At 43.7% G+C, this 13,229-nt stretch overlaps 1 protein-coding gene across 1 annotated transcript in view; it reads left to right on the forward strand.

The window, feature by feature from the left end:
- The window catches only part of LOC309381849 (integrin alpha-X-like), a 62,557-nt gene that overhangs the window by 31,788 nt on the left and 17,540 nt on the right, over positions 1-13,229 (forward strand). Inside the window, exons 13-18 of the mRNA XM_081933136.1 lie at positions 1,971-2,111; positions 4,580-4,783; positions 4,898-5,028; positions 7,693-7,856; positions 10,328-10,479; positions 13,092-13,217. Coding sequence (XP_081789262.1) covers positions 1,971-2,111; positions 4,580-4,783; positions 4,898-5,028; positions 7,693-7,856; positions 10,328-10,479; positions 13,092-13,217 — 918 coding nt within the window. The remainder of the gene's footprint in view (positions 1-1,970; positions 2,112-4,579; positions 4,784-4,897; positions 5,029-7,692; positions 7,857-10,327; positions 10,480-13,091; positions 13,218-13,229) is intronic.

A 13,229-nucleotide genomic window follows, 5' to 3' on the forward strand; every position in this document is an offset into this window, starting at 1 on the left:
TTAGCGCAGTATTGTGTTGTCCTATGTCTGATCTCTTTACACACACACACACACACACACACACACACACACACACACACCAGAGTGGGTGGATTGCCTAAACAAGCTATCTATTGCTGGACAGTTTTTCTCTGCGGCTCAGCACTTCCCTAAAAACGGCTGACCACAAAGTAACCAGCTCTGTTCTGTGACCTATTTTCTTGTATAATTCTTCTATTAAGACTTTTGAAAAGAAGATTAATAACCAATGAGAATCAATAAAGAAAAAGGAAATGAAAAAAGGGAGGGGGAGAAAGGCAAAAAGCAGAACAGAAAGAAAGAAAAGACATAGAAAGAAGTAGCTTTCTGTTTTCTTTGTAGCGAATATATGTACAGTTCAGTGGTGGGTTTCAAAAATGTTTAGAACCTATTCTGTAGGTGTGGTCTGTTTTGTGGGAGTGGCTTGGTGATCATGTGACCGGGTGGCAGTAGCTTGGCAGTCATGTGACTGGGTGGAAATGGCCAAGTCAATGTCACTGAATTCTTTGCCCCAAAGAATGACCTACAAAAAGAAGATATAAAAAAGGAAATTTATTACTTTGTGCACTTACTACCGTATTTTTCAGAGTATAAGATGCACCGGAGTATAAGACGCACCAAGGTTTTGAAGAGGCAATTTTTTTAAAAAAATAGGTAGGTAGATAGAGGGAGAGAGAGAGAAATACAGTAAGTAGATAGGGAGAGCGTAGGTAGGTAGATAAAGGGCTAGAGAAAGAAAGAGAAATACAGTAGGTAGGTAGGGAGAGAGAGTGTGTGTAGGTAGGTAGGTAGGGAGAGAGAAATACAGTAGGTAGGTAGGTAGGGACAGAGTAGGTAGGTAGGTAGGTAGAGGGGGGAGAGAGAAATGCAGTAGGTAGGGAGAGAGAGAGAGAGAAATACATTAGGGAGGGAGGAAGAGAGAGAGAGAGTAGGTAGGGCGGTAGATAGAGGGAGAGAGAGAGAAATACAGTAGGTAGGGAGGGGGAGAGAGTAGGTAGGTAGGTAGGTAGAGGGGGGGAGAGAAAGAAATACAGTAGGTAGGGAGAGAGAGAGTAGGTAGATAGGTAGATGTTTCCAGGTGTATTTATCCATCTAGAGAAGGAAATCGCTGACAACTTGCAGCACCTAAGACTTATTTCTGCTGGCACAGCACTTGATCAATGTAATTCTTATCAATCACTCTAACTAAAGAGCTTTCCGAAAGGGGGAAAAAAGTTTTTGCACTTTGCAAGCCTTCCCAAAATGGCCCATTTTTTGCAAAAACGGGCCCATTTTTTGCAAATAAAAGGTATGAATAGCCTGGGGGGGGGGGGGGGCTTGCAGAGTGCTGGGGGAGGGGGGGCGGGCAAAAAACAGCAAAAAAATGGCTCATTTTTCATCTGGGTGCGTCGTATACACACTCTTCTAGCAGCCCCTCTGCCTCTTCCCTCTTCCCCAACATCCTCCTCCCCACCCCAGCCACTCACCTGCTAAAATGGCTGGATATCTACAAAATTCTGGGCCTACAGACTGTGTGTTGTGCAGTCCTATAGAACCATGATGGCGAACCTATGACATCGAAGTGGCACGCAGAGCCATGTCACCTGGCAGGTGCAGCATTGCCCATTCCTTTTCTGGTTTTCTGGCTCGCATGTGTGCATGACCATCAGGTGACCTTCACATATGTGGCAGTAGCAGAAACTAGAAGAGCTGGTCTTCTGATTTACAGCATGCACATGTGCGGCGGCCAGCTGATCATCAGACGTACATATGCTCCAGTAACCGGAACACTACCTGGTTGGTGTACATGCGAGCGCAGGAAACCGGAAGTTCATTTCCCGGTGCGCACATGCCCGCCAAGCAGCTTCTCTTCCAGGTCGCGGTCACGAAGAGCATACACACACTTTCTTTTCGGCACTCTGTGCCAAAAAGGTTCGCCATCACTGCCACAGAACGTGTTTTCTTCTTTTTAGGTGGGTTCTTACTTTGGTGCTGAACTCGCCTCTGTGGACTTAAACGAAGATGGAAATACTGACCTCCTTCTTATTGGTGCTCCTCATTACTACAATGGAAGCCGAGGTGGGATTGTCCACGTCTCCTCCATCAACAACATGGTGAGTAAAACTATCGGAGGCTGGAAGAGAAATCTAGGCTTGAGAAGAAGCTTTCTCACATTTGGTGAATTGTTTTTTTGCTCCATCTGTTCATTTTTTGGAGGTAATGCTTAGTTATCTCAGCAGGGTATTTTTCAAGGTATTTCTGCCAAAGGAGGTAGATCATGACAAAATCTTCAAGCCTTCTCCTTCACAACTGTCTGACTATAGCCTTTCATTTTTAAGCTTCAAATGCAAAAACTTTTTAATATATACATGTTCGTTGTTGTTAGTTGCGAAGTCGTGTCCAACCCATTGTGACTGCATCGACAACGTTCCTCCAGGTCTTCCTGTCCTCTACCATCCTCTGGAGTCCATTTAAGCTCAGGCCTACTGCTTCGGTGACTCCATCCAACCACCTCTATATTGTCCCCTTCTTCTTTTGCCCTCAATGTTTCCCAGCATTAGGCTCTTCTCCAGTGAGTCCTTCCTTCTCATTAGGTGGCCAAAGTTTCTGAGTTTCATCTTCAGGATCTGGCTTTCTAAAGAGCAGTCAGGATTGATCTCCTCTAGCACTGACTGGTTTGATTGCCTTGCAGTCCAAGGGACTCGCAGAAGTCTTCTCCAGCACCATAGTTCAAAGGCCTCAATTCTTTGTTTCCCTTCGTGGAGAGGGAGCGGCTAACAAATCTAATAAATTCAAATTCAATTTGGCACTCAGCCTTCCTTATGGTCCACCTTTCACAGCCATACATTGCAAAATATATACATATACATATATAAATACATATACATATACACATACATACATACATACACATATAATATATTATATACAAGCAGTCTTCAGCATTCCGAGTAATGCATCTGTTAAAATCAGAACTCCGAGGCAGGTCAATTCCTCAAAGAACATGTTTATTGGATACATCATATTAGTACAGCTAGTGAAAACCAATTCCAAAGGTTCCTGTGTTTTTCCCCTAATTAGAAGAGTAAATATTTCACTTCCCAAATGTCATTGGTCACATTGTCCAATGAAAGTAGCTGGCAGGCTACTTTCAACTGCTACCTGTTGGCATGACCTTGTTTCCCACAAGAAAACTTTTTGTTTTGACTATTTACCAGCCTATCTAGTTCCCCCTCCCTTCCCTCTCTCAATGTTCATGGCAACTATGAGGCAGCACAAGATGTCTTTAGCCAGGGTATTGACACAATCCCTTTATTATGGGTTCCACTTGTGCAAATTCGACTACTCACTAAAATGAACTTGTAGGCCCAAACTCAATCCTCCTGACATTATTGCAATTACAAGTAGTCCTTGTGTGTTAAGATCACCTGAATTTTGGTCACTAAGTGATGCAGTTGTTAAGCAACATGTCACAGGACTAGACAAGATTCCATAACCTCTTCTGTCATGGCTGTTCAGTGAATCATGCAGTGTGTAAGCCAATCCAACCTCCGCAGTTGATTTGGCTTGCAATCACATGATGCCAAGACCCTGAAACTGTTGTAAATATGAGATGGCTGTCAAGTGCCGAAATTCTGATCAAGTGATGGTTGTGACTTCAAGAATGTAACTTTTTAAAATGCCGTCATAACTTTGAATCGTTTTTAAACGAACCATTGTAAATTGAGGACTAGCTGTAGTCACAGACACGCCGAGGGCAGCGGAAACTTTGAGTTGCCACTTCTGGCTACACGTCTGGCTACTCTCAATGACTTGTTGGTTGAAATGGCCTTGAAAGTCAAAGACTTTTGATAAAACTTTTAAATGCTTCTTTTTAGAACTTTATTACACACACACACACATACACACACACACACACACACACACACACACACACTCTGTATATGAGTGTTTAAATATAGAAATGTATGGTTGTTTTTCACTGGGTGGGTGGGTGTATACAGAGAGACAGAGAGAGAGAATAGAATAGAATAGAATAATTTATTCCTGACCAATGTTACTGTTATTCAGGTCACTACTTTCTGGGCCTCAAAGGCTATATAAAGTCACATAAGTGTTTTAAATTCCTTCCACGTTTTAATTATATTTCTTACATAGTTATTGTTTTTTTTAGATTGTTACATTAATTTAAATAGAGTAGAATAACAGAGTAGGAAGGGATCTTGGAGGTCTTCCACTCCCCCCTCCCTGCTTATAAATATATTCTTTTTTTTTTAATGTAAGATGCTCAGTAAAGCAAGAAAGAAATGAATCCATCTAATCATTGTGTGACTAATAGCCAGTGATAGCCTCGATATCTTCTTCAGTATGTCCATAGGTAGCCCTGAAACAGAATAACAAAAGTTGTAAGGGACCTTGGAGGTCTTCTATTCCAACCCACTGCTCAGGCAGGAAACCCTATACCACTTCAGACAAATGTTTGTCCAATCTCTTCTTAAAAACTTCCAGTGTTGAAGCATTCACAACTTCTGCAGGCAAGTAAAACTTCCCTAACTAATGTAACTCACATGCTTTGTTCCAGGGTGAGCTTGTTCACCTTCAAACGTTGCATGGAATCCCAGGTAATGGACTAGGCCATTTTGGGGCAGCTCTCTCCACATTAGGAGATATCAGTGGCGATGGCCTTGCAGATGTGGCCATAGGAGCCCCGATGGAGGATGAAAATCGGGGGGCCATTTACATCTTCCTGGGTGAAACAGACAGACTGAAGGAAGTACACAGCCAGGTAAGTCCAAATGTCAAAAACAAGGAAAGTAAGAATAGCCAATTAAAGCTTCTCTACCTGGGTTGATCTACTCCAGCCTTAATGATCTCTTTTTTACTTCCTTCTTCCTCACAGCGGATTTCGGCCTCCTCTGTTTCTCCCAGGCTTCAGTTTTTTGGACAATCCATTCAGGGAAGATTGGATCTCAGCAGGGATGAGCTGACCGACTTAGCAATTGGAGCTCTTGGAAGTGCAGTGGTGCTTCGGTAGGAATGGGTGGGGTGGTAATGGGCGTGGACCAGACCTGGGCATTTTATGGCCCCCAGGCCACATCCAGTCCTTTGGCTGTCCCTGTCCGACCTTCAAAAATTGGTTTTGTTTTGAAAGTAATTGCTAATTTCCCCCCCAGCTTATCTGTGCATGTGTGTATACCTAAACACTTTCACAGCCCTATTGGTTTGGCCCTCCACAACAGTCCCAGTTTCTCATGTGGCCCCTTGTGAAAATTAGTAAATGCATTAAGCCTCATGGTATTGGATGTCTGTGCAAAGTTCACTAACAATAATAGGATAGGGTAGGATAGGTAGGGTAGGGTATGGCAGGGTAGACTAGACTAGACTAGGAATAGAATGGAGTAGAGTAGGATAGGGTAGGGTAGAATATAGAGCCGTGATGGCGAACCTATGGCACGCATGCCACAAGTGGCACGCGGAGCCATTTGTCAGGGCATGCGAGGCACTGCCCTGTTAGCTGGCCAGCGCGCATGAGCGCACTGGCCAGCTGAGTTCACCTTTTTAAAAGCTATTTTTCGCCTTCCCCAGGCTCCAGAGGCTTTATAGGAGCCTGGGGAGGGCAAAAAGAGCCTCCCCCGCCCCCCCGGAGGCTTCAGGGACCGTCCCTGAAGCCTTCGGAACACTTAAAACCACCCTCCGAACAAACCGGAAGTCACTTCTGGTTTGCTCGGAGGGTGGTTTTAAGCGTTCCGAAGGCTTCAGGGACCGTCTGAGGCTCCCTTGATTCCTTCGGAGCGCTTAAAACGACCCTCCGAGCAACCCGGAAGTCACTTCCGGTTTGCTCGGAGGGTGGTTTTAAGCGCTCCGAAGGCTTCAGGGACCGTCCGAGGCTTCCCTGATGCCTTCGGAGCGCTTAAAACGACCCTCTGAGCAACCCGGAAGTCACTTCCGGTTTGCTTGGAGGGTGGTTTTAAGCGCTCCGAAGGCTTCAGGGAAGCCTCCGGACCGTCCCTGAAGCCTCCGGAGGGCCTCCGGGAGGTCGGGGGAGGCTCTTTTCGCCCTCCCCAGGCTCCTATAAAGCCCCTGGAGCCTGGGGAGGGCAAAAAAAACATGTAAAAATGGGGGGCGCGCGTTTTGCGTGCATGCGCACTGGGGGGTCGCGCATTGCATTATGGGTGCAGCACGCCATCACTCGACCCCCCTGCGCTCCCCCCACTTGTGGCACGCGAGCCAAAAAAGGTTCGCCATCACTGATATAGAGCATGGTATAGTATGTTATGGTGTATAGTATAGTATAGTATAGTATAGTATAGTATAGTATAGTATAGTATAGTATAGCATAGCATAGCCAAGCATAGCATAGCATAGCATAGCATAGCATAGCATAGCATAGCATAGCATAGCATAGCATAGCATAGCATAGCCAAGCATAGCATAGCCAAGCATAGCATAGCATAGCATAGCATAGCATAGCATAGCATAATATAGTCCTGGTTGACTCGCTACGCAGCCCTGCTTGCAACCAGACAAAAGTAAGAGGGAAGGCACTGGAATGTAAGGGAGGTTTGGGAGGGAACTCTGGAATGCAAGTGTGCTGCCTGGAAGTGTGAGACAGACCCAAATCCCAAGGTTATCGACTGGGAATGTCCCAGGCAGACAGGACATTTCCAAAATAAAGCAAGTGCAACTGGACTGGTGGACAATGGGACATGGGAAGCGTAGGAAGGAAAATATTTCCTATACTGTTGATGTGTGAAAATGTCAGAACTGGCTTATCTACTTCTGTACCCTTATGGCTTTTCAGTAAAGTTATACTTTTGGAGAAAAAATGGACGTGGTGGCTCAGTGGCTAAGACACTGAGCTTGTCGATCAGTAGGTCGACAGCTCAACGGTTCGAATCCCTAGCGCCATGTAACGGAGTGAGCTCCCGTTACTTGTCCCAGCTTCTGCTAAACCAGCAGTTCGAAAGCATGTAAAAAATGCAAGTAGAAAACTAGGGATCTCCTTTAATGTAACGGCGTTCCATGGGCCTTCGGCATTTAGTCAGGGCGGCCACAATACCACAGAGATGTCTTTGGACAGCGCTGGCTCTTCGGCTTAGAAACGGAGATGAGCACTGCCCCCTAGAGCCAGAAACAACTAGCATGCATATGCGGGAGAACCTTTACCTTTACACCTTATGTAAAATGATCGGAGAGTGGGATAAGATCAACAAAAGTAATTTAAAAAATATTTTGGGGAGCTTGGCTTGGCCCTTGGCACAGTGGTAGTTTGACATTGACTTGGAACCTACAGTGTGAACTGAGACGGTTGTTACCTCCAATTGTTGGTTGTGGAATCACAGCAGCTGACAGCTTCCAGCCAATCTTGTCTGGTTTAGGAAGCTAAGCAGGGCTGGCTATTAATTGTATGGGAAACCACCAGGATGGAGACCAAGGCTATAGAGTAGACAACATAGAAGGAGTCAATAGCAGATCACTTCCTGCTGCCAAGAAAGTTACAACATGAATGAGTCCACAAAAGCTAAACTTGACTCAAAAGAGTCTTTGCTCTTGTTAATGGTAAAAGAGGAATTGGGCTGAATATTGCATAGAGATAGATGGAGGTTGTGAAATGCTAAGACTTTATCAGAGATCTCTGTATTTTGGAAGGCAGTTAGTTAGGAAAAATCATAACACATTTCTTTTGCTTTCCAGATCCCGTCCTGTTTTCACTGTCCTTACTTCATTGAAATTTACCCCGGATTCAATCCCTCTGGATGACCCAGAGTGTGGAAGCAGAAAGATTTCAAGAATTGATTCTCGTGGGAAAGTCAGCCTTTGCTTCACCTTAAATCTTCTCAGCACGAAATGGAGCTCTGGTAACATCTCAGCGTGATTGTTCTTTTGCTTAACAATCTTAATATTTTAGGCTTTGGGATGCTCCTCTTTCCCTCATGTCTTAAGTGATGATAATTTACTTTGCAACCACTCTTTTCATTTGCCATTCTGTTTCTCATCAACTGATTTATTTGTATCCCACCTTTATTATTTGTATAAATAACTCAAGGTGGCAAACACACCTATAGAGTTTCCCTGAAAATAAGACTCAACTGGAAAATAAGCCCTAGCATGATTTTTCCAGGATGCTTATAATATAAGTCATACCCCCAAAAATAAGCCCCAGTTGAGATCGTCAGTCAGACAGATGCATTTTAGTACTGTATTTCACCCAAAATAAACCCTAAGGCATCTTTTGGAGCAAAAATTAACATAAGACCCTGTCTTATTTTCGGGGAAAGACAGTTGATACTCCTTCTGTAAGCCATAGCCGTCACATCTTACTACTAATTTCCACACAACAACCCTGTGAGGTGGGTTGGGCTGAGATAAAGTGATTGATGCAAAACCACTTAGCTGGTTTTGTGTTTGAAGGACTAGAAATCAGAGTTTCCGTAATACAAGATATTGTCATTAATATTTAAAGTCCTTCATGATTAGGACCTGGCTATTTAAGGCACTGCCTATTTTGTACTAATCTAGTCGTTAAGATTAACAGAAGAGACCCATTTGAAAATTGCCTCCTGGTCCAAAACCCAGTATGTGGGAGCAGGTCCTAAGCTGTGTTTCAAAGCTGTCCTTGCTATGAAATAGAACTGTGTTTAATACTTGTTCAGTTGAGTTCTAGAAAATCTGTAAAGTTACAATTTCAATACTATGTATTTGTCTGTGTGTGTGTGTGTCTGTGTGTGTGTCTGTGTGTGTCTGTGTGTGTGTGTGTGTGTGTGTGTGTGTGAGAGAGAGAGAGAGAGAGAGAGAGAGAGAGAGAGAGAGAGAGAGAGAGAGAGAGAGAGAGAAGCCCAAGCTGTGCTCAATAGGGGAGGAAAGAATAGGAGCATCAATTAACATGCCTGATGTAAAAACAACAAAGCTAATTATAGGTGGGAGGTGGGTAGATAGGCGTATTATGCATGCAATGGCCAGATTGATTAATAGTGTATAAAGGCAGGTATCTCTTTAATGGTTTTTACACCCTGACGATGTTAGCTAAAAAAAACCTAAGTAAGCAATATATTTTAAAGTTCCAGGGATCACAATGTCTGTTTCTTCTTTTATAAATACACCTGGAACTCATATTTTTAAGATAATTATATATTGAGGAAACAGAATTTCGTTTTTAATATTAGCCAGTGTGCTCACAGTAAAAATGACAGCAAAGGTTATCTTATTTTTTATTGTTAATTCAATCTGAATTTTTAACTTTTAATATTTGGGTTATTTTTAATTGTAAGCATCGATGGTGGAATATATAGAGGTGCCTTTGTACTTATTGTTAATTGGTTCCGAGAAGCGCAATGAGTACCAAAAATGATGAATACCAAAATTTTCCCATAAAATATAATGTAGTGAATCACAAGTCACAACAAGCTGACACCGGCAAGTTTTAGCTTCTGGGTTGGGTATCAAAAACAAGTACCAGGACAAAATGTTCACATCAAAACGTGTTGAGTACCAAATTCAATGAGTTTTAAAGCAGTTGATTACCATAGTAACATTATATAAGGACAGTGTTTTTCAAATTTGTCAACTTTAAGATGTGTGGACATGGTGGCTGGGGAATTCTGGGAGTTGATGCTGGCTATGGAAATATGGGAGTTGAAGGTGCCAAGTTTGAAAAACACTGCTGCAAGACAATTATAAATAGCAATATATTCCCATGTTATTTTAAAAAAAATTCTCTGGATGCTAACCAGGAGTGGGATTCAGCCAGTTCAGACCGGTTTGGGTAACCGGATGTTAATTTTAATCTGGTTCACTGAACTGGTAGCTACATGGACTGGCTAGCCCCGCCCACCCTGCCTCTCCCCTCCCCTCCCCTCCCAGGAGTTTCCATGCAGCCCGTTCATTATGCCAGGTAAGTGCAGGGGCCGCAAGGAGACTCTGGGAGGGTGAGAAGTGCGCCTCCCGGATGTTCTATTGAAAAAAGCCTCCGGAACCTGGGGAGAGCGAAAAACAGGCTACCGGAAGTACTGGAAGTCTGGAAATGGCTCTGTTTCTGGACTCCAGAGGGCCTCCGGAACCCGGGGGAGGCCATTTTCACCCTCCCAGAGGTTCGAGGAAAGCCTCCGGAGCCTAGGGAAGGCGAAAACGCCCCCATGCCACTGTGGTGCAGGAAGCTGACTAGGCCACACCCCCATGGCCACGCCCACCCAGCAACCGCGCAGAGAACCCGTTGCTGAAACTTTTCAATCCCACCACTGATGCTAATTCACTTGTTCTTTCAATCAATGCTCATTGGATTCAGTTTTTTTCCCTTTCTGTCTTCCCCTTCACTCTTTCTTTTTTTAACAAGCTTCTTTGAGATCCATAATCAACTTCAGCCTCCATGTTGATGTTAAACACACCTCACCACGCCTGATGCTAGAGAATGAGTCACCCAGTTTTTCAGATTCTCTCCAACTTGGAGTTATGCCCATTTGCATCAACAAGACTCTGTGGGCTCAGGTAGGTACCATTATGCTTTTATCCAAACTGCCCAGAAGGGAATGGTTGGGTCCCTTAAGAGGGCAGCATCAAAGGTATTACAAATTACATTTCAGTCATTTTAACTTCCTGGCTTCTTTGGACAAGTCACAGAACTTTTGATGTGAATCCTGAGCCCCTCCCCCCGTTAATGATTGAAAGATACTGTTAAACTTTCCTTTTTAAAAATAAAAATAAAAACTTTTCATAGAGTAAAAGATAAATTACAAGAAAAAAAATAGGTAGAGAAAATGACTCAGGTGACCCTGAGGACACAAATAAACCTCCAAATTTATTCAATCACTCTTTAAAAAAATGCAAAGCAATATAATATAATATAATGCAAGGAATATAAATCCTTCCATTCCCTACCATCCTATCAGAGCTGAAGAAGCATCTTGGATGAAAAGCAAAACATCTTCAAAGAAAAAAACAGAAAGTCCAGTTGCCCCCTTGAAAAAGCACCTTTGGGACAACTGTCTTGCTTAGCAACAGAAATGTTGGACTCAGTTGTGGTTGTAAGTTGAGAACTGCCAGTATAATGACTTCTGACCTTCTTTTCAATAGGTAGTTATAAACTTACTGTATGGTCCCCCTTCCCTCTTAGATATTATGCAAGTCCCTTTAGCCCCTGGTTGAGGAAGCCTGTGATTGCTTTTGCACAGAGGTGGGCTGCTGCAGGTTCGCACAGGTTCAGGCGAACCTCTAGCTAAGAATCAGTCTAGTTTGGAGAACCTGCAAATCCCACCCATGGCCCTGCCCACCTCTCCCCTCCCAGGAGTTCCCACATGGCCCGTTTTGGATGCAGGTAAGTACAGGGCCCGCACAGAGGCTTGAGGGCGAAAAACAAGACTCCCGGAAGTTCCAGAAGGACGGAAATAGGCCCATTTCCAGTCTCCAGATAGCCTCTGGAGCCCGGAAGAGGCCGTTTTTGCCCTCCCAGGTGCTCAAGGAAAGCCTCCGGACCCTGGAGAGGGCAACCCCTCCCCCATGATGCAGGAGACCAACTAGGCCTTGCCCACCGCGGTCACGCCCACCCAGCAATTGGGCTGAGAACCCCTTGCTAAATTTTTTGAAGCCTACCCCTGCTTTTGCACTGAAACCAGCTGTTTTGAGGAGTGATGCCCATTGATTTCTGGCCTTCTACCAACTTATTGGAATTTAAAGGAAAACTTGAATCTGTGAATTGCTCCAATTCTGATGACCTGATGGACAGCCCATTTTCTCTGTGGCAAGATTTTCTGCCTACAGGTAGTCCTCAACTTACAACAGTTCACTTAGTGATGGTTCAAAGTTACAACAGCACTGAAAAAAATGACTTATGACCATTTTTCACACTTATGACCATTGCAGCCTCCCCATGGTCACATGATTTACATTCGGATACTTGGCAACGGATTCACATTTATGACGGTTGCAGCGTCCCCAGGTCATGTGATCCCCTTTTGTGGCCTTCTGGCCAGCAAAGTCAATGGGGAAACCAGGTTCACTTAACAACCGTGTTACTAATTTAACAACGGCAATGAGTCACAAAACTCACTTAACAAATGTTTCACTTAGCAACATAAATTTTGGGCTCAATTGCAGTCATAGCTCGAGGACTACCTGTACTGGCATTTCAAAGTATGTACAGGCAGCCCTTGATTTACAACTGCAATTGATCCTGGAATTGCTGTCAAAGTTGCGCCAGTCATTAAGTGGATCACTATGTGACCGCACCAATTTTATGGCTTTTTTTGTGGCAGCTGTTAAGCAAATCCATTCTTCGCAATGGGCTACAAATCAGGAGTAAAAGCCGGTTTCTGGCATTAGTAGTAGTAAAATGTGTTTATGTACTGCTGGACACTGCAAGGGATCATAAATATGAGCCAGTTGCTGAGCACTGAAAATGCAATTACATGACTTTGAGGAAGAGCTGGCCATCAGAACTTTGAAACTGAGTCCATTGAAACTTTGAACGGATTGCTATGTGACTGGTCATAAGTCAAGGAACATTTGTATGTTCCTTCTCTACTCTGGCCACTGCAGAAATCCGCAGCCTTGATTGCAGCTATTAGGACAAGATCATGCAGAAGTGCTAACCATGCAATTGTTTCAGCTTTATAGCTTGAAGGGACTTTTAAATGCAGTAGAGGAATGGCAGCGATACAGCTGGTAAACTTCCCCTCCTAGCAAGAACTCCGATATTTTCACAGAAATGAATACATTATGTACTAAACCTGTGGGTAGCGAGGTGATGCTAGGCATTTATTTGATTTTCACTTTGGGATCTTAATTTGATTTCCAGTTTGGGGCTTACGGGAATGAATAGGATTTTGTTGCTCTGGGATCAGGTAAATCACATGATTAAATGAAGATTTCTTTTGTGCTTTTTAACTGATTACCTGTTTGTGGTGTTTTTAGCATTTCAGAGTGATTAGATGTCAAAGTAGGTTGGCTTCAAATGGTTTGGTGAGAAATTGAGGAATGTATACCTTTGGAGCTCCTGCTGTGAGGATTGCAGCTGCAAGAATTATTATAACACTGAATGGAGAAATGTACTGATTTGGATAGAAATGCCTGATCTCCAGAATCTTTTTCTTAATTGGCCCCAGGTCTGCCTTGATGACTCCTTCTCTCCAGTTGTGCTGTGGACAAAATTCTCAGTTCAGGAGCAACCAGATAAAAACAATCTGCAACCCGTCCTTCACCCTGAGACAAAAACTTCCACTGACATTGAGGTATTTTTCTGC

The sequence above is a fragment of the Natrix helvetica genome, assembly GCF_964273705.1.
Source record: "Natrix helvetica genome assembly, chromosome: Z".
In the NCBI taxonomy this organism is placed as follows: Eukaryota; Metazoa; Chordata; class Lepidosauria; order Squamata; family Natricidae; genus Natrix; species Natrix helvetica.